The sequence below is a fragment of the Coffea arabica genome, chromosome 10e (assembly GCF_036785885.1).
Source record: "Coffea arabica cultivar ET-39 chromosome 10e, Coffea Arabica ET-39 HiFi, whole genome shotgun sequence".
In the NCBI taxonomy this organism is placed as follows: Eukaryota; Viridiplantae; Streptophyta; class Magnoliopsida; order Gentianales; family Rubiaceae; genus Coffea; species Coffea arabica.
In genome coordinates this window covers 44218408-44244151 of record NC_092328.1, presented here as the reverse complement: position 1 = coordinate 44244151, position 25744 = coordinate 44218408, and the positions used below count along the sequence as shown (strand labels likewise).

General features: G+C 35.8%; 2 protein-coding genes across 3 annotated transcripts; one reads left to right on the top strand and one right to left on the bottom strand.

The window, feature by feature from the left end:
• The first annotated feature begins 3743 nt into the window (after positions 1 to 3743).
• On the top strand, positions 3744 to 7007 carry LOC113710851 (glutathione S-transferase TCHQD). 2 transcript variants are annotated; one of them, XM_027233903.2, is made up of 3 exons: positions 3744 to 4019; positions 5570 to 5891; positions 6210 to 7007. In XM_027233903.2, exons 2-3 carry the CDS (start codon positions 5683 to 5685, stop codon positions 6802 to 6804), a joined length of 804 nt encoding a protein of 267 aa, XP_027089704.1. In that variant the 5' UTR covers positions 3744 to 4019; positions 5570 to 5682; the 3' UTR covers positions 6805 to 7007. The 2 variants fall into 2 exon arrangements, with proteins under 2 accessions (XP_027089704.1, XP_027089703.1); XM_027233902.2 differs by having other exon boundaries at positions 3746 to 4019; positions 5669 to 5891.
• A 663-nt stretch (positions 7008 to 7670) lies between these two features.
• LOC113712350 (uncharacterized) lies at positions 7671 to 25089 on the bottom strand. The gene is made up of 18 exons (XM_027235740.2): positions 24755 to 25089; positions 21458 to 23393; positions 21055 to 21244; positions 18244 to 18413; positions 18046 to 18125; positions 17711 to 17842; positions 17498 to 17614; positions 16919 to 17011; positions 15311 to 15388; positions 14081 to 14137; positions 12787 to 13567; positions 12655 to 12710; positions 12049 to 12128; positions 11871 to 11953; positions 11655 to 11734; positions 11079 to 11158; positions 9943 to 9988; positions 7671 to 9024 (listed from the first exon to the last, which is right to left on the bottom strand). Exons 2-18 carry the CDS (start codon positions 23265 to 23267, stop codon positions 7981 to 7983), a joined length of 4977 nt encoding a protein of 1658 aa, XP_027091541.1. The 5' UTR covers positions 23268 to 23393; positions 24755 to 25089; the 3' UTR covers positions 7671 to 7980.
• Positions 25090 to 25744: the final 655 nt, after the last annotated feature.

Below are 25744 nucleotides of genomic sequence, written 5' to 3'. Positions count from 1 at the left end.
AGTTCGGTCCAGTTATTTTACTTTTTCCATTATTTAATAAATAATTATATTATATTATTATTTTTAAGGTAAAAGTGATATACGTGAATAAAATATTTGATATATATTAAATACATCATTATGATGTATTTGCATATAAAAAATTTAAACATGTATAATGATAGAACGAAACTACATAAAACACAATTGTATTGTGTCCATGTCCGACAATGTGGCAATTCACTCTAAGAATTACAAAGCCAAACTAGAGTGTTCCCATGGTAAAGAAAAGAAACTCTCCCTACAACAATTTAGAGAATTTTTGTTTACATTTGAAAAGAATGAAAATTAGAAGTGTGTTAATCGGTGTTTGACCACTCTAATTAATAATGTTTAGACATCCCTCTGTAAAATAGTATGCCATTTAAAAGTATCCTTTTAAAACAAATACGACTTTAAACGAATAGACGCCTTTAATGGACACATATCTTTTTGTTAGGAGACACTAATTAAACCAAACAGCCTTTAATATTCAACTAACAATAACTGTCAGTTGAAGTTAAAAAATAATAATAAATACAAAATTAATTTTTTAGAAAGCCAAAGTGCCCACATGCTCACGTCATAATAGGGCAAATGTATCAAAAATTTGAATTTTCCTCCATCCAAAATTATTTAAATTGGTGTATAACTTTTTCCATCTTCCACAAACTTTCCAATGTAGGATCATCGATAACAATATCCAACAGAAATTGTTTTACACTCTATCTTTTAAGAAAGAGGAAATTTACAATCAGCATGAATTTTAGTCACTCACGAAAGTCTTGGTGAACCACTGGGTTTCTTATAAGAGTTGAACAATAAAAATTGAAAATTATAGATTACACTAAGGAAAAAGACAACATACTATACAAACAAGAAAGGAGAAAAAGGAATTTTGACAAAAAAAAAAAAAAAAAAAAAGGAGAAAAAGGAAAACAGCCCAAAAAAAAGACAAAAGACATAACGAACACTTAACTATAATAGTGATGGCCATTTATCCAAAATAAATAGCATAATGAACACTTAACTATTTGGGGATTTACTCGTACAACTGAGTTAATAGCACTAGCACAAAAAGATACAAGGAAGGTAATTTTTTTTTATCCCTTCTGCTCGTATCCTTCTCACTTTCAACTGTCAGATCCAGAATTCGAACTCTGTTAAAGTGACGTCAGAGTTTGGGTAAAATCATTTTAGTACATATTAGGTAATACTGCTAGCAAGCGAGTAAATCTAAGACAAAAAGGATATCTGCCGTAGTAATTTCTAGTATCTTTCAAAATAAAAAAAAAAGTAATTTCTTGTAATTTTTTCAATTGAGTGAGAATCCCATAAAAATTTTGAATAATGGGAAGTGAAAACCGGGCCCTCTGCCTTGTGCACGTGCATTCGACGACTAATGTCGGCAGTCCAAATATGCCAACAATTTGGTCGGTCAGAATTTATGACGGGCCCTCTCAGGATAATATGTAATTACCATTTTCCAGAGCGGTGTGGTCGGCAACGTTGTACTTGTACGAGATAAAAATGGGGATATCAATGGGTCTAATCTTATCGAAATCCAACATAAACCCAATGTAGTTGGCAGGATTCGAGTTTAATTTTTCAAATCAAATCCTATTCACACCTAAGTCCTATGAAAAAGTCATGAATATGGATATAATTTGATTTTCTATGGTTTATATCAAAATTCAGTCCTACATTGGATTTATTTGGACGTGGAAGTTTCTTTCATTGAATTTTGACAAAGCTAACTAATTCTTCGTAGGAGGTTCATAGATACAATTCAATTCTACTAGCCAAGATGGACTTTGCCACAACCTTATCTTAGATTCCCACAAAAAAATACAATTTGAAACACCAAACAAATTATTATTGCTATATATTTTCAGAATATATTTCTCTCAATATATTTCTACTTCAAAGAGTCCAACAAACATACGAATTAAAATTTAATACAAAGAAAGAAACTCTTTTTCTGACGGCAAGAAATCACATTTACCGATGTGTATACCATATATGAAGTCAAATATTTCAACTTCTATTTTTTTTGGGTGCTAACATATTTCAACTTCAAAGAGCCCAACGAATATATAAAGTTAAATTGAATACAAAGAAACCCTTTTTCTAACGGTAAGAAATCACATTTATCGGTGTGTAAACTATAAATTACTTCAAATTTAGATCCTATGGTAACATCTTTCAGGGTATATCTTGGATACAACCTTTAGATCATAGTTCATGCGTTCAGGTTTGTTTGGATTGTAAGTTATTTGCGATATTTTTTACTGTAGCACTTTTTGTGATGTGATGTATGTGAGATAAAAAAATAATTGGGAAGATAAAAAGGTGTATTGGAAATTGTAATGATGATGTAAGCAAATATATTTGAAAAAATAATCAGCTGTACAAACAAATATGCTAGCACTTTGTTCATACAGCACCATTCTTGCTTAGGTATTCCTTCATGTACCATGTCCTTTTGAGAAAAATGGAAATCAAGCAAGAAAAGAGCAGAACAAACTCTCTGACTCACACATGGTGAAAGCAAAATATGCATTAAAAAAAAATGATGTCTCTCCTCACAAGAAAAACAAAAGAATATGTTGAAAGAAACTAGTTGACGATTATTTAATTGGATGCAAGCAAATAAATCTTCCCAAATAACATAAAATACAAGCTTGGCCGGTCAGCCCTGTACAAGGACGTAGAATCTATGGGTTGGCTCCCCAGCCATCCCAAGCACTAATAAAATGTTAAACAACCAAAACCCACAACGCCGACCCTTCGATTTTTAACTTGTCAGTACGTGTCCACTAGATATTGGACAGCACCAGAGCGGGACTTCAGATAGTTTACCGAGGGACCGGGGCAGGAACGGTTGCAGGTAGGTTACATGCATTTTGCATACGGCGTAACTCAGTTTATACATGGTGTAACTTACTTTCAATAACGTGTAATTTTAGAACAAAATTTTGTGGGTTCCATACATGTTATTAAAAATGAGATACAAGATAAGATCTGAACCGTACAATTTTTTTTTACCAAATCTTGACCGTGTACTGCTCGGGAACGGTCCACCTGAAGACCGTCCCTGCCCCAAATCCTTGACCAAGTACTTTTCATTTATACATATATATATATATATTAAAAAAATACTTTTTTTTTCTTTTTCATTCATTTTCCCATTTTCTCTTCCAAAAAAGAGTTCAGTTAATTACAAAATATCCCATCAAGAATCACAGCTTTCACTTTTTGTGTTCAATTGAATCAATCTTCCTTTTAAAGATTTCAAAATTTTTTAATTTGATAAACTAATCACGCAACATTAAATAAATTGGATTCCATCGTATGGAATGATAAGATTTCCTTTGTAATTGAATCAGTGATTTGAATAAAAATATGTATTGTCATACATAAGAAAAAAATGAAATAAACAGACGCGATTTAGCAGAAAATCAATTATTATATTGAAATCTGTAGTTGTAAAATTTTCACGAGATGTAATGAAATAAAAATTTTTGGGTGCATTTTACCGGGGGAGTATACTTCATTGAGACAATTTGAAATGTCAATGCCATGGTTTGATCCAATTAAATGATGAGGGGCGAAAATGACAAAGCAATAATTTTTTGGCCTTTTATAATTAACCTGGAATTTTTTTTTTTTTTTTGATATTCTGATAACTTGGTTGACTACATTATTGACGACTGACGAGAGGAGTAGAAAGAGGCAGTTTCTATAAAGTCCGAACTTTTCTGCAGAATCAAGGCATCCTCAAAACCGGTCACTTTCCACTAGTCTTTTTGTGAAGCTGTCAAATTCTTCCTCTGACATAGCAAAACCCCTTTGTGCTTCATCATCACCATCCACTTAAAATAGTCCCCTTTTTCGAACTTTTCTTGGTTCACTTGCTAGCCCATAGCTTCGAATTCCCTTTGAATTTTTGCAAGTTTTTTCAAGAATTTCAACTGGGCTTATTCAAGAATACCTTTTTGGTAAGTGTAATCCATGCTCATGAATTTTGCTTTCCTTTTTTTTTTCAGAATTTCGATTTTTTGGGACATGTTTTATAATTTAATTGTGAGTTATTTGTTTCTTTTTCTTCTGTTTAACTTTTATCACTTTCCTCAGTTGAATCATGGCGTATAGTCTAATTGTCAAAAGTATTGATCTTGATTGTGTTCTTGTTGTGTATATGCTACTATGGTTTTCTATGGTTTGAGCAACAAAATTGAGTTTATGGAATTTTGTGTAGTCAGTTTTTGGACTTTTTTCTTTAGTCATATTATGCTTTTTGTTTGAAGCCAGACTTTAGTTTTATTTGTAGGTTATAATTTCTTAGATTGCCTTCATGGGTTTGGATTGGCACTTAGAGATTTGAGAATTGCAGCAGTAAAGTTTCTTACAGTGTAATACTGTGGCTTGCAGTAGTTTAGAAACTTGGCAGCGTGGGACCTACGTGAAGAAGATGTGAAATAAGAGCCAAAAATGAACAGACAACACTACTAATCTGAAATGTTTTCCTATGTAGTTATCATGTTTCAGATACATGTTTTTTCTATTTTGTAGTTAAGTCTTGAATTTGCTCTTCAAGGGTGTTGGTTCTGGCAATAGTCTCAATCTTTGTTGTTCTGTTCAAAAGCATAAAGTGAATTTTTCTGTAGGACTCAATGGGCAGAGTTCTTGATTTTGCGAACCTAAACTAATGTTTGATCTTGCTAAGGATTATCCATCATGTTGCTCGGTTGCACTTGTCATAATTACATCTCTGTATACTGATTCTCAGTATATGTCATACATCCTTTTGTTTGGTTAGACTGAAAAGACAGAGAGCCAAAGAATTGATGCTTGTGTAGTTTAGTTCCTTTGCCTCAATAATATGTCACGTACTAAGTCCTTTACTGAGTTCTTGCTTTGGCCAGACGTTTTTGAGAGACGAAAACCTTCCTCATCATACTGTTTAATGGTTGAATGGATGAAGATGTAGGGTATAGAGTAAAAAGGGCGTGAGGACAAGATTATGTCACAATTTATATTGAAACACACAGTTTTTTCTGGTTCATGTATCAGAATGACTAAAGATTTAGAAATATTTGTAGTTTAATCATCAAGCTAATAGTTGGTTATGTGAAATTTTGTGATGTTTGTTATCTCAAGAAACTTGCATCATTACCTTCCAACAGATAAGTCTGAATATGTACTGTTCATGCCATCATTCGCCACATCCAACCAACCAGAAAAAGGAAAAGTAAAAAATGAAAGATCAGCTGCTTGCATGCATGTAATAATTTTAGATTTTGTTAACGAGATGTGTTTCTTTCTTTTTCGAATGAAATATGTGTTTCAAGCATTGATTTATATCCATGCCCATATTTTCATCACATGCATGATTGAATTGAAGTTTTTAGGCTTCATTATGAATTTCTTTGCATTGAATCATATTACATCCCAGATGATGAAATAGGATGGTTGAAATAGTGTTTATCTTTTTGGCATTCTATAGGTTATTGGATGGTTAATCGAGTAATCTATGTTTATCCACCAGGCACTGTCATAGCTTGACGTGAATTCTGTGTGCTTAGACTCGACAATTGGCTTATAAGTTTCCAGATTATACTTGAACATCAACAACCTCCTATTACAGGTTGATGACACATAATGCAGCTATATCATCATCCGTACTCTTTGGATAGCCAGAAGGTGAGGCTTGCTTTGGAAGAAAAGGGAGTTGATTACACATCTCATCGTGTCAATCCTATCACAGGCAAGAACATGGACTCTTTTTTCTTCCGGTTGAATCCAAGTGCTAACCTTCCTGTCTTTCAGAATGGTGCGCATATAATCTTTGACACCGTTGAGATTATCAAGTATGTCTTCTATTTCCCTGAAGCATTCTGTAATGTTACACATTTCAGGGTGCACTGTCCCATGAAAACTTGGTTCCCTTAGGTGGACTTAGTAGTGTTTTTAGTTGCATTCACCTTGACCACACACTTATAAACTGAGAAGGTTTTGGTAATTCTGGCCAGATTAGTGTGTGCTTTCTAACATGAAAAATATCAGAGCATGAGACTTTCAGATTTACCTCACAACTAATCTAGTCTGGGAGTTCCTTTTGTCTTAATCTACTTTTGAAGATTTTTGCATTAACTTAACCAGACAAATATAATTGCATCTACTCACAGGTATATAGAAAGAATTGCCTTGGTCTCCTCTCGTGGAGACAATGCCGCACTCAGCAGCCAAGAGGTCATTGAATGGATGAATAAAATCCAAGCATGGGATCCGAAGTATTTTACCCTGTTCCACATTCCTGTGAAGTATCGCGTATTTGTTTCCAAATTCCTGAGGCGTGTAATAATTGCTCGAATGACTGAATCTCCTGATCTGGCTAGTGCATACCATCGCAAGCTTCGAGAGGCATATGAAACAGAAGAGAAGTTGAGAAATGTTGAAGTGCTGAGGCGCAGTGAGGAACACCTGGTGAGGCTTCTTGATGAAGTGGAAACTAAGCTAGGGGAGACATCTTATCTTCTGGGCGAAGAGTTCACATTGGCAGATGTGATGCTCATCCCTGTCCTCGCTCGATTGGTGCTATTGAATTTGGAAGAGAGTTACATCAGTTGCAGGCCTAATATAGCTGAGTATTGGAATATGGTGAAGCAGAGACCTAGTTACAAGAAGGTGATTGGAAGATACTTCAATGGATGGAGGCAACAAATTACATTGATGAGAACCTGGTGCTTTCTACATATTAGAAGTATGCTGCGAAGATATTAGTCCAAAACTGTAACCCATTGTAAAAACCATAACACAACTTGCAGGCTGCCATATAAAACCGTCGGTCTCTAAGCTGTTTTTGTCAGTTCTTTTTAAGTTAAAGGCATTCACCAATAATTATTTAACACACTTGTAATTTATGAATGTTTTTCTCTGCTGTTCGAATTTTATGCAGTCATGCGATGCAGCCTTCTTTTTCCTTCTATGCCAGGTGCTTGATGACAGGGAATTCCTGAACTAGGTTATCATGTGAACATCATATCAAAGAATGGACTAGAAACAAAGAAGTAACAGCATTCTTGATACACACCCCATAATTACTCTAATTAGGCGCTTTGTATAGGAAGATAAACTATGTTTCTGTAATCCAATAGCACTTGTGGCAGCATTCAACAAGAATGAAAACACATCAGCATATGCAAGAACAGCAATTGATGATAATGTAATGTTGGATCTTGACATCAAAAGCTCATAAACTGCGTTGCAGATGCAGTTAAATGAAAGAACGACATAACCACACATCACAAGTTCTCAAATATGTATTAGTCACCTGCCTAATGAACCATGCGGATAAGTAACAACTAATGCTCTTCTTCACCTGCCGAATGAACAATGGAACAATGGAACAATGAATGATCAACTTGCAGTTTCGTGCTACCTAATGCAAAAGATTTACTGACAAACTGCAAATAAGATTACAAGAACCACAATGGAATGTTAATGGCTACAAAACCTTAACAAAAGACGGAAATGTCATCCTTCAAACACTAATCATACCCATACTTGTATAAGCACACAGTCTTTCATGATTGTCAAGTTAAAAACCCCAGCACCAGACAACAGCGTGTGAGAGAGAGAGAGGATCAGAAAGGAAGGATCTGGCAAGGTACCTAGCCAGTTAAGCAAATCTTATTCAATAAATGTATGTATTCAAGTTAGAACAGACTGAAAAATGTTTACCTCTTTTTGAGGCAATAAAATTTGATAACTCAAGCTAGAGTATAATTGAATCAGAAGACTGTAGCCTAACGTCTAATGTTAAAATTGAATATCTGAAGAATTCTTTCCACTTTAAGTAAAACATGAGTGACAAAGAATTGTGAGTACAATGGGCGAAGCATGAAAGGAAACTTGAGTAACTCCACAAGTTCCGCTATATAACTAGTCCTTTGTTTGTTACCATGGATGCTGATGGAATTTAACCCCACTCTGCATGCCGGTGCTAATATCCTCCGAACAATGTGAACTGTTAAACTCATCATTGTGGATACTCCTTGGACTTGCTTGATATGTTCCATTTCTTGAATTGTTACCCATAGATCCCCAAACATTTCTCTTCTGAATTTGAGAACCTCCTGCTGTTGAACTATTCCATTTTTCTTGCCTAAAGTATGTCCTTGACAAATTATGAGGACCCCTAACTCGTCGAAAATCTGTTTGAGTTACAGTTTGCATGCCTGTTCCAGTTGCTCCGGATGTGCTTGGAGGGTTTTGACTTGAGTGAGTTGCACGATTATGAGAATCCTGACCAGCTTTCTGGCTAGCCTGACTCATTGAATGTTTGTTCTTGTCACGGGGATATGGAGGCAATGGAGGAAAAGGTTGGAAAGGCATGCCTGGAGCAACTATCCAATTCTCAGATGTTTCAGCTTCACTAGTTCCAAATTGATGCACAATGGAAATAGGAATTCCATAAGCAACAGATAAACGTGAAATGAATCTTGGTTGTGAATGGCCCATTGCTACTCCATATGGACGCTTTGCATAACTAGGTCTTCCTTCCTTGTGATCAATGTCATTTAGATAAGCATCAGATGGAAGCATAGGGCGATTCAGAGGGAAAGAAAATCCCGGAGGAACATCCTCTTCCATGTTGTTTGCTCCATCGCCTGCCATGCTAATGTCAGCTCCCAAATCTGGGCTTCCTTTGAATGGCTGGTCCCATCGGCTTTTACGTTTCCTTGTACTGCGTGATCCACTGGAGACATCTGGCACTTGAGCATCAACAGAACTTGATGCTAGCACCGGTTTTGCAGCACCATCAAATGTCTCTGAAGGTACTCCAGCACAATCATTTGAATTGGCATGCGATGCTGAAATAGTATCCCGGGTGGAACTGCGGTGTAATTCTATCCGGCAATCATCCCTGTGTACGCAGCCAAATTTCCTAGATGACCGAGGAATCCACCTATCTCGAAAACTTCGTGCAATTTGATGGACCTAATATATAATGATACGAACAAAGCCTTCAGCATATGCTATAGATCCCCCCAACAATAATTTGGAGCATGAATATCGAAACTTGAGTATCTCAGAGGAAGATAGCACACAATGGACTGGAGCAAGGAAGTAGAAGGCATTTCAACCCTACAAAAGTCATTAGGCTAGCATGCAAAAAAGGTTTCCATGGTTTTCTTGAATATCCAATGATCTTTTCATGTCTGGTAAAATTTCGGGGTCTAACTTGTTTAATAGCATAATACAACCTTGAAATGTGTGAGTTTCAAAGAAAACAGAATCCTGTACTCCTACTCAAGTTCAAACAACAAGATTTCATGCACTGTGACCTTTCCTGGTCTACTTTTATCAAAATATAGCAAGGTTCTTAAATTTTGGGAAAATAAAACAAGAATCTATCTCTTACAAAGAAAAATATCTAGTCCAAGATGAAAAAGAACAAGATAGAGGGCACTTAGGACAGAGCAAACAGAGTTACTGGGTTCGTCAGACCAGCAATAGCCAGCAAACACACATCCATGCTGTCTTTAGACATGGATTTCTGGCTTCAAGCCATTGAACACAGTGATGTAAAAGTCCTAGAAATCTTCAAATGAACAAGCATCCTTCCAGGACAATAACCTCAGGATGCGACATTTGCAGACCTGTTTCTCCAGTCCTGCCTCTCCTTAAAGCCTTGTTTTCGAAATATTTTCCAGTAGCTTTTGATCATACAGTATAAAACATTTATCCGATTATTTTCTTTCTTGACCAGCATCAAACTTGCAAGACACTTCGACTAATTTGCAGTCTACTGCTTATAGCATATGACAATCTTTATCACTACACAAAACAATTGATAAACAAGCATTACCAAGTACGAAGAAGAAAAACGCTTCAACAGGAGGTTGAAGGGGGTACCTGTTTGTCAGTGTGCTCTGTCAATGACAATATTGAGTCTCTAAAGCTGCACAGTTGGAACAAAAAGAAACTTTTGAGTTATCTACTATAATTATTTTGATTAGAAAATGGGTGGTACAATAACAAATTGCAAAAGGAGACAGATATGTCAATGAGGCAAAGAGGAAAACACATAATAATTAGCTAGATAAGGGGAAAAAAGGAACACAACTATGCAAAGAAAAGGCAAACTAGTTACAAGACTCCATATATTGCGGATTTAGAAAATCTTTTGTACATCATGCAAAAAATTGCAACACAAGCACCCATTGCATGCTAAACTTATGAAGGCAGAGCATAGCAACATGTAGGACTAACTCTTCCCCACACATAAAAGATTTTTGTTTCCTCCATGTCTCTTACGCCCTGAGCAGGATCTCATACCACAACTATTGCAGAAGTCCAAGAGCTACTTTATCTGGACTAAAATCATCAACTAAAGCTAGCAAACTGAAATTCATTTATTAGCTCTCACATGCTAATGTTTATGAACAACTAAGAATGTTACTAGGGGATGACTGTAAAATGACATGCAGCTCTCTTCGCTAATAGGATTTTGAGTTGTAATTCATGCCAGTTGATATTCCAGGCTAATGATTTAAATGCTCAATATTTTAACCTCAAAGTGACAGATTTCAAATTTGAAAGTGCCCGTATCAAAGAAGGCACCAATGCGATAAATGCAAGATGCACCTTAGACAAAATTATATTTCTTTCCATCTATTCAAATTATATTCCCCGTGAAGTCCAAGTCAACTTCTATTCAAAAACCAAGATCCATTAATAGCTGCATGGCATTTTCAATCCTTGTTCCTTTCCTCCACCATCACATTTAATCTTTAGATTACCTACAGCCCAAGCTCGGCCCCAGTTGCTGGCCTGCCCTGAATAAATGAGCTTACTTCTTGGAACGGAAACATTTAGCTCTTTAGCTTATGGGAAGACTAGCTAGATACAACACCATAAAGTACTTCATTCATATATAGATGTCTCTGTGTGCAGGAAACAATGAATGCATTTACTGACCCATGTAGAAAACTGGAAAGAAAATATTGTAACAGGAGTTCAATAAAAATATTCTGGTCATTGGCCCTTACCTCTCCACTCCTGGATAACGCGGGCCTCCATTTATATGTTCAAAGGTAAGAATCTCCCTTGTAGCCAGATATTCCAGTACCTGCAGCAAAGAATAATCAGCCAACTCTACTTGCATCACTATTTATTACTCCAGATTACAGCCATAACACACTTCAAAATACGAAGCATGTGTTGCTATAATCTTGAATAAAAGACTAGTGTTTATTCATTCTAGCACCAAAAGATTAATTAAAACAAAAAGAATAATTTCTGTGCTTCTGAATAGCTTAATATTGCTATGGAATGAATGTGATGCAAACCCCCCTTCAGAGCATTCCTTGGGGGGAAAAAAGGCTACAGCTCATCTTCTGACATTCCACCCTAAGCTTGTACTGCAAAAGTTCTAGATTTCCTTATGTATACTACTTTGTCCTCTTCATTCATTAAAATGCACACAACTAAGAAAAGAATGAAAATCATAGCAGGGTTCAGTAAATTGCTTAAATGGTCCAGATCCATAAGGTTTTATTTACCAACAAAATGACTGATAGATAACTAATAAGGTAGAATGTTAGAATTTTCAAATTTCCTTATACCTTGAGAAGCTTGCGCAGGATCGGAATCTTGATGAATTGCTTTCTGCACCGCTTCATAATGTTGTGTAGCATCTGCAAACCTAAAAGGTAAAAGCAAAACTCAACCTTACTGGCACAAGAAAACAGATATCCCATGTAAGCAATAAGCATACATATGAAGTCGTATCACATATGCAGAAGGAATTTCATGCACGCAATCAAAAACAAAAGCACTACCATTTTTGTTAATGATATCAACCAACGCTGTCCTCGATTTTGTTTTCAGGAGAGCATCAAGAATCATGGAAAGATCTCTATTACTGCAAGAAAGAGGCATTTATGCAAAATCAGTTATGTTCAAGAAGCTCAGAAAAGAATAGACAAAAAGATTACACAGTGCAGAATCTTGGATGACCTTTGGATTGCTTCCCCATTGCCACTATCCCCTGAAGCAGCAGTTAAAAGTAGCAGCTTCAAGTATCCTCTTGATGCATCCTATAGAAAAGCAAGAAGCATTACTATTTATCTTTCTATCATGACTCAAGGATGCCTGATAGATAGATAATTATAAGAGTAAACGTCAATTACAATAATTGATGTCAATCAGATTAGTCAGATATGCATTAACAGTCAAACAAATTGGGTAGTAAAGGACTTGATAATACATTCCCAAAGAGATGTTACATGTGCTTGAATCTCCCAACCCAGTTCCTGTAAAAATGTTAATCTTCAAACTTTTCTACTTTCCCAGTAGACAGTAATTTGACATTCAAACACCATAACCAGTACAAATGGCTACTAATATGGTGGTCCAGGGTAAAAACAAGGTGCAAAAGTCAGCTAAAAAAAAATCAAGGAAAGCACATCATCGGTCTACAAGTACTAAATTATAGGACTTCAATACCAACACCAAGAACGCATGAATCAGGAACAAAAGAATAAGCTATATATAATCCAAGCATCAAAATTAACCAACAGCGGATTAATCTAAGATTCTTAACAATGTATACAAATAGCTCACTTTTCGTTTACTTATCCCACCATCATTGTCCAGCAACTCATTCAGCTTCTCTTGCACTGCAAAGAAAAAGGTGACAATATTACAATGGAGTTACTTAAAGTTCTTAATAGAACAAGAAAGAACATGATTTACCTGCTTCAAAACGACCATTAGATAGATCTTCCAGGAGCTGCTTTGACCTAAAGGGTGGTAAATGCACTTTAGTGTCAAATTCCATAGGTTTTTTACCATCCAAAGCCTCAGCCTTAGGTTTTCTCTTCTTAACTGAGGACAAATTTTTTGAAGTTTTTATTCGAGCTCGGGACTTTGACAGAACAACTCCGACTTCCCCAACATCATTTTTTACTTTCTTTACAGGATCAATTTTACCAGATGCCAAGGACAGAGAATTAGCATCAGAACCTTGATTGGAGCACAGGGGATTGCCCACACTAGTTTCTCTTGCAAAGCACTCTTCAGGAGCTGCAGAGATATTTCCACTTGTTATACCACCAGACTCTGAGGAAGTACCCACTAGTTGAACAGGGGAATGCTGTCCAACTGAACTCTCCTTTTCCAGTGATATTGCAATACTCAAAGCAGTGGATGCAGATAACTTAGTGTCTCCATTTTCCTTTGTGTTCTCTAAGCATCCAGCAGCAGTGGATGAGCAATCAATGTCAATTTTAGCTTGATTTGACATCTCTCTAATTTGCTTTTCTTCCTCAGTGTGAGAGCTCGTCAGAGCTATTCCATCTCCAAGTGACATAATAGGTTCTGGATATTCATCATCTGAGTCATCCTGGACAACTATTTCAGCATTCAGTGGATCACCACCAATATACCCCCGACACTGAGATGAACCACACACACATTTTTTTGCTGCAGCACCAAAAACCCGTACATAGTTGTAATCAAATGTAACTTCTTCACCCTGGAACACCGGAAATCCAAAAAAAAACATGTAACCACTGTTAATAATGAGAATCACCCAAAAATGACATTCGCATTTATTCACAATCACAGAAGAAAAACAGCTTACAGGTCAATTACTGGTTATAAATGTTGATTAAAAAGAACAAAATCAATTTTTTCCGGAAATGAAACATTACAAAAAATTAAATTCAACTTTTCTTTTTCAGAATATAGTGAAAAAGTGAGCAAACATGTCAGGGACACTTGACAAGTGAGGACAATGATATCTCTATAAACATGGAATGACACTAAGCAATTTCGCAAAAAAGCATCCTAGTAATGAAAGCACTTCCAACTAGGCAAGAGATAACATATCATGTTTTCATTCTTTAAGTCTATTTTGATTTAAACTAGGTTAAAAAAGTAGACTGAAGGCCTTACTAGCTCAGTGCCGTCCTTCAGGATGGGCATAATAGATAAATGAAGTCATTATGACACCAATTAACAATAGAAAGGCACGAGGAAAAGATACCTTCTTTATATCCCTTAAAGCAAAGATCCCAATGCAAACTTCTCCATTTACCATCCACTGTACCAACCAACCAAGAGCAAAAGCACGAGTCAGTGTCCTCAACTCAAAAAAACACTTTTTTCAAAAACGGCATCTCTGATAAATACTTCAATTCTAAATTTTAGATTAAGAATGTCGTGAAACCAACTAAATTAAAATACAAATTTTAGCAATCTTGTAAAGGAAATGATCCATGAGAATGAGAAGCCATAGATGAGCATAAATAACTTCACTCTTACTCAGTTTACCATTATGTAATTTACCCAATAGTTACCATTATGTAATTTACCCAATAGAGAAGATAATTAACAGATTTCCCTTAACTTTGTATCTACACTCCAATAAAACACTTCATAGACAATCCCACTGTCACTTCAGTTCTTCTTACAAGCAATAGAAACAACTGAAGTTGAAAGATCTCATAAAATAACAAGATAAACATCCTGAAGTCCACCAAATAATTATTTCCTTGTTTCTCCGAATACACAAAATGAAAGTTGAAGAAATTTTAGCATGACTTTGAAAGGTCTACAGCCCACCACAAAGAGATAGGGAACTACACCTATCAGAACACCACAAATGGACTACCAAATAGCAATTTCGACATAGTTTGTACAACATGTTCCTTTCAGCTACTATGACGGAACGCTTGTGGACATTTTTCCTCTTCTTACTCATCAATCTTACAAGATATATGCAAGAATTGGTCTTTTCATAGCCAGAGAAGTCTGATTGCAATCTACATATGATCACATTCATGCAAACATAGTAAAAGGAAAGCTTTACCAAACCTAATGCATCAACAGTGACTATCCAGGCAGTAATTTATGTTTAGTTTTGTCATATATATACTGAAAAGCAATTTTTTATCAACTCAGTACTCCGGATAATTATCTATCCAGCCAATTTAGCTGCCAAACTTAGGTTCATTTCCTCTTGGGTCTTTTATATTTTCCATGCTTGCGGAATCATTATCTAGGCCTTCTTGCAGTCTTGTTGCCAAGGAGTATCAGCTCAAATAAAGTCAAAAGAAGTAAAACTTGAGACTACAAACAAAAGAAGGAACTGGAAATTAAAAAAAAATAATTTCCAGTTCTGGTATGCATCTACCAATTGATCCATTAGGCATGTAAGACTGGACACCCAGAAATTTTCAGCCAAATAGAGCACAAAACCAATGACTAGACTCACTTTTTCGGTACGGCAATTAGGCTCACAGCTGTGATTTATGAAACGACCCAAATTTCCTTTTGCACATGCATCAATTACCTGGAAAAAAAAAAGCAAGGATACAACATTACAACAAGAAATACAGATATAAGTAATTGTAACAACGAAAGGAAACAGCAATATTTCCATTATTTATATATAAGCAGCATAAAAACAGAGACTTGCTAGCTGCTTGCTAACATCTGTATACTGAAAATTCTACTTCAGCTATTCATGTTACAGTAAACCAGTAATAAAGTGTAAACAACCTTTACAAAAGAAAAGCTGCAACCTGTAATTTCAAGAACTAAGCATTCATTGCATTTGCAGAGAAGACACGTGAATATACCCCAGTTAGACAAAAAAGAGCTTTAAAACACACCAAATCCATTGCTAATATAAGTATTCCAATTTTCATCTTCAACAATGAAGACATTACTTATTTTGTACATATGGTGTAGAAAGACCCCCTACCTACATGTAAAACCTATGAACAAGATATCTTCTTCTATAAGTAAAACATAAGAACTACAAATAAAATCTCAAAACTCTGCTGAAATCATAAAAAAATTTTTGAGGTAAAGGTCATTGTAATGTTTGTAATCCTATTTTTTCATGTATTAAAAGAACATTTATTCTCAAAGTATTTACCAAACAAAATAGGATCAACCAAATCATTGTAGTTTGTTATGATTATAAAAGTTTGTTGTTTGCCATATAATATGTTCGTCATATAAGATATACGTTTCCAAAAAAAAATAGAAAAGAAAAGAAAAAATATCCATGTCAATGCCAATATATTTTTACTTTTTTCTCCTAAAACTTCTTAAAAATGCATCACATGGATGAGTGAATGATCTAGAATTTTACATTCCAAAAACCATACATCACATGGCACATGAATGATCTATAACTCTACATTTTTTTTTGATAAAAAAAAAAAGCAAACATTCTGCTGGAATAAAGTAAACTACACTAATCCTTAAGTATTATATATGTTCATAACAAAGTGATTGTGTAGAATTCATGTTTCACTTTTTCGATTTCTCCATTAGAGGAGGATATTTTTAACCCAATATTTCTTAAAACTATCAAGAATTTAGGCATATATAATAGAGGGAAACTCTTAATAGTGAATTGTGCATATGGCAAATATTACCCTTCATGGTCAAACTAGACATTCAACTTTCCCCCTACTACCATTTTCCACTCATACCATTATGTACTTAAGGGTAGTAGTACAAGTTAAAGGGGAGGTGAAGTGTCAAACAATAAGTTGAGTGCTAATATCACCACACATTTCTTCTTTTGAGATAAAATAGCTGTATAACATAAACTATCATGTCAAACCAGAAGTCTCGAAGGTAAAAGATTACAAATAATAATTTTGAACACACTTGCATCACAAACTTTGCAACCATGCTTCTTAAGCAATGCATCAGCCACATGTATACAGCATAATCCACAAACAGAAACATACCGCACAAAAACTCCATATCTGGAAAGGTCTACAGTCTGCCTAACTATAACCTTCTATATTACTTCTTCCATAACATTCAGAATATTGAAATGAAATATGAATCTTCAAACCTCACTGCCATTCAGTGTCATGAAGTAAAAATGCCTATGACCCTTAACAGCATACTCCCTTTGCCGCGCCTCATAGGCATGCATATCAAGGACCTGAAAGAATCATGACAAGCATTCTGCGGTCAAGAAGAGATATAACAGAACATAAACATATCGATTAATATTTCAATATAAGCACTAATGATAGATAACAAAAATGGAAAAAGTGAGGACAAGATCCACCATGAATCACAAGCTCAAATTGCTAGGCATTATAGTCAAACGTAAGTCATCTCTTGTGACAATGCACTCCACAAATCCACTCCCAACTCTCATTTACTTCACACTAAACGAGCCTCCAACAGATGGAAGCATGCACAAGGGCAGCTAGAAAAAGATCTACAAACACTAAATCGTCCTAAATCTGAAGTCCAACATTCCACTTATTAGAATAGACCCAGACTCAGATGTCCATAACAATCAATATCCATATTCAGTTAACCAACATAACTTATCACGTCTTTTGTCCTCGGAATCTTCCAGTAGCTCTTGTTACATATAATGTCCAGTTTTGTATGACAAAGCACATGGCACCATTACCTCTCCAACATATTCTGTAAGAAACTGCCCTTCAGAAACATCTTCAAGCAATTGTAAACCATAACCCTTCTTTCCACATTTAATGGCCTTCAACTTTGCATACTTGCGTTTCTGGAACTGCAGACGGGAATTTTACATTAAAAAATGGTTAAAAATGAGATTAAACAAAAAAAACATAAAAGTAGTAACAAAAACATTGAAAACTATGAAGACCTGTTGATTTGAACAGAATTCGCCACCAGGGCAGGTCCGTTGAATGCACTCAATGTTAAGCATCCGGTTCAAGCATCCATCTCCACAACCCACTCGGCCTTCAGAAGGTGGTTTGCAATGGCATACCATTATCTGGCCAAGAATAAATCAAAAACAAAAAGGAAACAAACTAGTTAGAAGGGCCAATTCAATTTCTGCAAGGAACTTAGATACTCTTCAGTTTAACCATGAAGTGATAATCACCTAATTAAGCAGTCTCCCAACAATATTGCGTGGAAGAGAACAGAAAAAGAAATAGAAGCACAATAATATTAAAGGTTCAGTTAGGCTATTACCTCATCAATTGCCTGAGTTTTGCGCCGGCGATGAAGGAACGAATTTGACTTTATGTGTGTCCATGAAGGCTGCTGAGTTACTGTAACATAAAATTGATTAATCCAAGTTCAGAGAAAGAAAGTCACAGCGTATTTATATACTGGAAAAAAAAACGTAAAACACAATGCTAGAATAACAACAATACTGTCATTGAATACCTTTCTGCTGCTTCTGTGTTGATTTAACGGAATCCAACCGTGCATCAGAATCTGCATCTTCCTCACAAGAGGCATCAGATATTTGCAACTCAGCATTGATATCTGCATTGGACTTCTCTTGTGGAATTGAGCAGTCAGCAAAATCTTTATCCATATTATCCTTGCAATACCTTAATGTAGATCAAAGACAAAATTTATCGTATAATCAAATGAGAAACACATTAAATAGTTCACATCATAATGTTAACCACCACTACCCAAGAGGTAAAAGTTTTGCTAATTCAACAACTATTTTATCTAAAGTTTATGCTGATCATCATTCTAGCATTTGAAAAGTATAAACTTCCAGCGTTTCTCCATTACTCAAAAGCGATTAGACAATGCAGCCTAAGATTAAGTCACTCTTGCTTCACCCATATGAGTCGTATTTCATCCCCTCCCAACTTTTTGTCCATTATGTAACTTCAAGTCTTTGATATGTCCAAAATAGTACTTTCATCAATTGTTGAGCTCAAATCCAACAGATGAAATATGCAATGCACATGATGAATCCTGCTGATTTACCATGTGCCTTTATTTCTTATCATTTCTAGCTTATTATAATTAAAAAGAAAAGGAAAAGGCACAACCTGTAGCAAAGTTCTGCTAGCTTTTCTTGTTCCCATAAATAATAATAATAATAAAGGAACTAATGAATTAACTGTACAAAATGTTGAAGCTTTTAACTTGAGCAAAAAGTTTATTAGAGGAACCAACATGAATCAAAACCAAGAGTATCATAAGTAGCGCATGATTTTAGTAACTTACTTCTGAGCATTATCCTAAATTCTTTACCACATACTCCTTATGATAATTATGTTCAATACTAAACCTCAGACATACTTGGTCAAGTAAATGAGCAGCTCATGCCCCTATTCCTGTATAATAACACAGTTTTGCTAGGTAGCTTAATCAAAACCACCTACAGAAACCTAGAAATCAAAATTGGATTTTTTCTTTTTTTAATGGAATCAAAATTGGGTTATACAGGTTCTCGAAAATTTTGAATGACAGTGTTATCATAAACCCCCTTGGGTGCTAATTAGCATAGCTTTTTACTTGCATGAATCTACCGTATTTCCCTCCAGCTGAAAAAATATAAATCTCAAAGGCACATCAAATGGTAACAGCCACTTATATTACAGATAAGGCATTGCCACTTATGCAGGGGCATACTAGATAACAGAAGTATACAATCAGGGCATCTTTCCAAGAAAGTACTTGATGATCATTAAAGCTCATCATTTCAATTTTTCAAACCACACTTGCTAATATTATATCTGCAAACAAACTCGTGCCTTAAAGCAATGAATTCAAAAATCCAATCAGAAACTGTTTTGGCCAGTACTTCAGCTTGAACTGCCTGTCAACCAACTTCTCCAAACAAATGACTTGCAATTTAGGCAGAATTAGATTCTAGTAACTTGAAAAAACTTGATGCTTGTTCAAATCACCGAGCCTCAACTGCATCTTTGCCTCATACAATTGTGTAGTCTGACGTACTCCCTGCTTTGAACTACTCTCACTTTATGCATATATTCTATACTTAGTTGGAAGAACAAATTGGCTCCTTGTTAACAGAGAGGTTAAACTCCTTCCACATGAAGTTATACAACTGATAGAGCAAAATGTAGAAGAATTTTTGCATAACATTTGGGTAATAAGTTACTAAATGTGTCAAGGAAACGGTTAACAACTATTGATAAACTGTTCTAGCAAGTAATTCAGAATGACCAATAATGCTTGTAATGCAAGCATAAGGAAGGCTAACCGGATTGTTGTAAGTTGTGCGGATGACAAATTCTTGAGGCCTCTTCATGTAAGACACTGAGTTTTGACACCTCAAGTCCCAAAGAAAGGTTTAGAGAAAAATCACTTACCAGCGCAAAAATATCATCAAATCATCAACTTTAGGAGACCACTTCCCACAGAAATTCCCAGTCACTTGTTTTAGGCAAAAAGTCAAAGTTGTATGAGAATTTCAATGAATTATGTTTTGGTTTCCAGAAACAGGGAGGTCAAGTTTTTTCATTTTAAAGATATTCCAAACTGACACGTTTGATATACAGATCTCTCTAATATAACATCTTAAAAGGTTTAGAATAAGACCGATAGTTTATAATCTGGAAAAAAAATTTAACTGAATATAAGAGAAAGCACAAACTAACCAAATGATAACAGTTACTGCTACCTTTGTGACTCAAAAAACTATAGTCAATCCAGCATTCAAAGAGGAGTCTTATTCTTGGCCCTTCAATTTCCCTTTTTTGTGATGTCTGGGGCATATATGGGTCCCCAAAGTGATGTAACATGCATTACTATACCCATGCATGCATGTTTTAGGAACTACCTAAATGTCCCTGAACATCCATAACATGTTTTTCTCTATATCTTTTATCTTGTGATGTATTTAGTACCCCGAGTTCCCAGATACAAAAAGCAATGGCAGGATATGCCGGACAACAGACGCTGGTTGGCACGTTGAGATCATGTTTAGGAAGGTAGCAGCAAAGGAAAAAAAATTAGTGTTATACAAATCATTCAAGCATAAAGTGCCTAGACCCGCACCAACAAAAGGTAGGACCTGTAAATTACACTTAACATTGAGTGTGCACTCATAAACAAATGAAGGCCAGGGGAAAACTGCTGTTCTTTCACCATATTACCCCAATATTTGCCAAGATGAGCCATTTCAGAGAAGCAAGGAGCATTTTCAATCAAGGTTTGTCGCATATTTGTAATGCTGAAGCAATAGAGAGCATCATCACTTACCATTTGCGGTCATTTTCTCTGATCATATCAGCAAGTGCAGCTGGAATGCGCCTCCACTTGTTACAACTATCACAACATACCCAAGCCTGAGTGATTGGTATACATTCCTGTGCAACCATGACAGGAGCCATATCTTTAGGGGGTGTATCTTCTGTCAAGCTTTTATTTCCAATGCCAGTTTCTCCAGCTTCTTCAACACCAGAAAATGGATGAAACCCAAAAAGGTGGTTATAAGAGCTATGAGGTTAATTTACATAAAGTCGAGTTCACATGCAGTAACCATAGGCACTAGGAACTATATAAGTCATCATTTATTAGTTTAGGAGAATGATCCAACAATTGCAAAAGATGGGATCACAATTAAAATATTTTACTAATGAACCCAAGCTATAGCTCTTCATACCTGTTTCACAGTGATTTTCCACTTCATTAAGAGTCTGAGCAGAGTCACCCTTCAATCCTTTGTCCTTGCCTTTTTGCTTTGCAGATGATTTCTCTTGACTGCCCTTCGTTTTAGATGTTTTCTCTCTCTTTGTCCTGGTTTCTTTCCTTGCTCTTGAACTTCTGGCAACTTTTTTCCCATTGGTGCAAGGAAGCAGTTTCTTAGACTTACTTGACTCTACTGGCCCAATCTCAGTACCAAGTCTTGGAGAAAGATTGGCTTCTATTGCACTTTCAACTTTATTCGTCTCACTAGAGATTGCGTAGTCAGTCACCTTGGAACAAGGAGGAGGTTCTTTGGGTAACCCCTCCACTTCGAATGTGTTAAGATATACATTTTCAGTTGTCGTTGATGTAGAAGCATCACTATGATAAAAGACATCACCCACTTTCTCCTTCTGTCCAAGCTTAGAGAATTCTTGATCATCAACAAGGTTTTCTGGACCAGGAGCTTCGACATTTACACTGAAATTGCTGGTCTGAGGGTGCTCATTTTCCCTCTTTCCTTCATCAGCATCCTTGCAAAGCAAACTCGAATTAGACATATTTTCAGAGGCAAGATATGCATTGATTGAGCTGAGAGTGTGATGAAGGGCATCTGGATCCTTTTCACTAATTTGCGCATCTGGAGTTAAATTGATGACTTCTGAATCAGGTGAAGTTCCTGAATCTGAGATGCGGTTATCAATTGTTGCTACCACTTTACCAACCTCAGCCTGAAAGGGAGATTCACAAAGATCACCATAAGCGTTTCCACCTGCATTTTCAGTTATATTCTCAATCGCAAGGTGGATGTCTGATGCTTTATCCAAGGTTCCATCGCAAGACTGACAACTCATACTACCATCAGCCTCTTTCTTCGTTAAATCTTGAACATCTATGGATACTTCAGGAAAAGATTCTTGTCTGGAATCCTGCTCTTTATTATCATCCATTACAGTGCTAACGTTCACCAAGGAAGCTGCTTCTCTACTGCCAAATTTAACCTTCAAAGTGATGGGACCAGTTGGGTTGAATCTTTCTCCCTTAAGCTTTGTAGAGTCTCGAGCTTTCTTGTTCTTTTCTCGCTTCCCATTGGCTCCAACTCCTTTAAGTCTTCTTGACTTTTTAGCCTTCTGTGGACTTATATCAACTGCACCATGCTGCTCTAGTACTGATATGTTTCCTAGAAAACCCCATACAGTAGCACGAGCCTGTTTGCTCAAAGAACTTCGTCTCCTCCTAGTAAGCTGCAGAGAGCTCACATCTAAAAATGCACTCTTGCTGGAGGTTTTCCTGCAGTCTCTTTCTGGTCCTTTTTTCTTGTTTTCCTGGTCTAGTCTGTTCCTCCGGCTGCTCCTCCAACAAGGAGAAGAGCATGTGATATCTGGACATGTATTAGAATTGTCATCAACTCTAGTTATAGCTTTTCTTTCACCCCCTATTGGATATGAATCTAAAGGAAAATTAGCATTCAAAGCATCCTCTCTTTCATCATTCCTCAATACAGATGATTCTGCACTATAATCCACTTTTACAGTATCTTTTTCTTCCTGATCTCTCATCAAAGATGAATTATCAATGCAGAAAGACTGAAAAGCAGCAACTACTTCATCGGCCCCTGAAAGATCTTCTGCATCCACTCTCTTAGATGAATCATCATCTCGCATAGAAAAGGTTCTACACGATTGCTGAAGGGTGGATAATTCTTCAAGACTAAAAGTTGAGTTCGCTGCAGAGGATTCCTCAACACAGTCATGTACATTTTCTCCTGTTGACATCCCAGCAAGCATACTGATCCACTAACCAGGCTGTGGCACAGGAGGAAAAAGGGCCTCAACAGGAAGAATGCAGCCCTGTACCAAACAAAGCACTAGGAGCCATAAAATGATGTTGACTGAACTTCACGGCCCTGAAATCTGAAAGAAAAAGGAAACATAACTTATATGCAGAGTGCAAATAATAATTACTCATTTGTTAAGGAGCATAGAAAAGACATTTAAAATGAACTCAATCTAATTAATAAAAACAAATCATATCAGCAAAAGAAAATAGTAATTCTTATCGAAAACAAAAGGTCTGCAATCATTTGAATACATGTCAATCAGCAGTTAAACATATTCCAACAACCCGGAAATGGTACCAGAGAAAAAATCCCTATTTATGAGAAAAAGAGGAGCTCAATGATGATATATCTTTTTAGCTGGTTCAATAATGCAAAATTTCAGCCTAATGCAACTATATAATCCACTCAACAATTCTAGATAAGCCCACTAGCTTACAAAACTATACCGTAACAAGCACAAAGATATCTTTTTTGAGGCAAGACATATAATACTCAATCGTATATTCTTATAAGACCTGGAGAAACCAACAGGGTGAAGGAACTCCTCTTAAGCTATACTTTATACAGAAGAAATGTGAAAGTAACCAAATCCTGGAAATAGCACCTTTAAGTACACTTAATACAGTAACCAGGAAAGTCTAGGCTTAATTGTCAACAATTTATGAGACTTCACGACTCATTATGACTCAAAAATTACTCAATTACCCATATTCTTTTAACTTTTGCAAGTGCCTGATTTTCTCAACTAATAATCTATCAATCAGCATTAGCAGTAAAACTAGAAATATCAAGCAGAACCTTTATCAGGGAAAACATACTACTTAAAATTATCATAACAAGACCCCCCCTCCCCGACCAAAAAAATTAAAGATAAGCAATCTGCTCTTACTAAAAAGGAAGAAAAAATATCTAAAATGAAACTGAGGACAAATTAAATTCAACATCGCAGTTAATACTGATACAAATATGCATAGATAGACCTCTACACAGAAACTCCCTACCTAAATGAATATTTTAATCAAATACTCTCTTACATTAACCCTTAATCCAGCTTAATAACATTATTTTCACATAATTCAGCCAAAATTAAGTAAATAATCACCGCGAGAGACAGAAGCCCACAAACTAAATAAAAGCAAAAAACCAATTGTTGAGATTCCAGAGCAATGCAGATACCCAGAAACATCCATAACGATATATCTTCATCGTAAAAGTTAAGTAGCAGTCAAAAGGGGGCAAAAAAATCAAAAAGAGGAAGCACAAAAACCCTAACTCGAAAGCAGAACAAAACCCTAAAATTCCGAGCTCGAATGCCAATGCAGATAGCTACATTCATTGAGATAAACACACACCGACATTTTAACAAAAACGAAAACAAAAAATCAACGAAACCAAGTACTTAATAAACAGACGAAAAAAAAACAGAGATCATACCTTTGAAGAAACGGAGACGAAGGAAAACAAAAACCTGTTGATAATCAAAGGCATAAATAATTCAATCAATATAGCTGTCGTTACTTGTGCCTGTGAAGGGGGTGGTGGACGGTGGTTTTGGGTGGGGCAAGGGGAGGAGGGCGGTGGTTAGAATTAGGGAAAAGACAGAGAAAAAAGAATCGCTTGGCGCTGTCAGCAAACGGTTTTATACGAGGGGAGGTGTCTTCCTTTCCTTCCTTTGCAGCGATTCTTGGAAGAGTCCCATCTACTATCTAATATCTTTGTCAGACAGCCGGTTTTGATATTTTGTTTTTCTTTTTTATCCCTTTTCTTCTATTTTTCTTCTTTTTGTCTTTTATTTTGAGGAAGATATGCTTTGGGAAAACAATTAAGAAGGAAAAGAACAAAGATGATGAGTACATTGTACACTTGCTATTTGAGGCGCAACTGTACAACATAGTTCGTGGCAATAAAATGTACTCTACATTTTTTACGATGAATTTTAGAAATTTGTTTTACGGTCGGATTAGCTTATATCAAACTTCGGTGACTATAAATTTTGAATTGTCTAATGCGATAATGGTTGCGACCTCTAAAATATCATATCAATTTCGATGGTAAATTAATTCACTTTACGGCTAGGATTAATTTATATCAAACGTCAGTGAATCTTGACTTTGAATTGTCTAATGTAGTTATGGTTGTGACCTCTAAAACATCACATCGATTTCGACGGTGAATTAATTTGTTTTACGGTTGGGATTGACTTATATCAAACGCAGTGAATCTCAACTTTGAATTATCTAATGCGGTTATGGTTGTGATCTCTAAAATATCATATCAATTTCAACGGTGAATTTTTCATATTGGTGGCTCTAAAGAACAACAAAAAAATGCAAATACTTGAAAAGGGTGATTGGTGGAGACGTGGGATTGAGGAGTAATTTGGTAGTTTCCTATCAATAAAAATGGGTTTGGCATTTTTGTTGT

Excerpts from the sequence above, each read along its gene's own strand:
- LOC113710851 (XM_027233903.2), top strand. The coding sequence starts at position 5,683 with ATGCAGCTATATCATCATCCGTACTCTTTGGATAGCCAGAAGGTGAGG. Across the intron at positions 5,892-6,209 it reads GACACCGTTGAGATTATCAA|GTATATAGAAAGAATTGCCT; the intron begins GTATGTCTTCTA and ends ATCTACTCACAG.
- LOC113712350 (XM_027235740.2), bottom strand. The coding sequence starts at position 23,267 with ATGCTTGCTGGGATGTCAACAGGAGAAAATGTACATGACTGTGTTGAG. Across the intron at positions 21,245-21,457 it reads GGAAAATCACTGTGAAACAG|AAGCTGGAGAAACTGGCATT; the intron begins GTATGAAGAGCT and ends CTGGTGTTGAAG. Across the intron at positions 11,735-11,870 it reads TGATATCATTAACAAAAATG|GTTTGCAGATGCTACACAAC; the intron begins GTAGTGCTTTTG and ends TTTACCTTTTAG.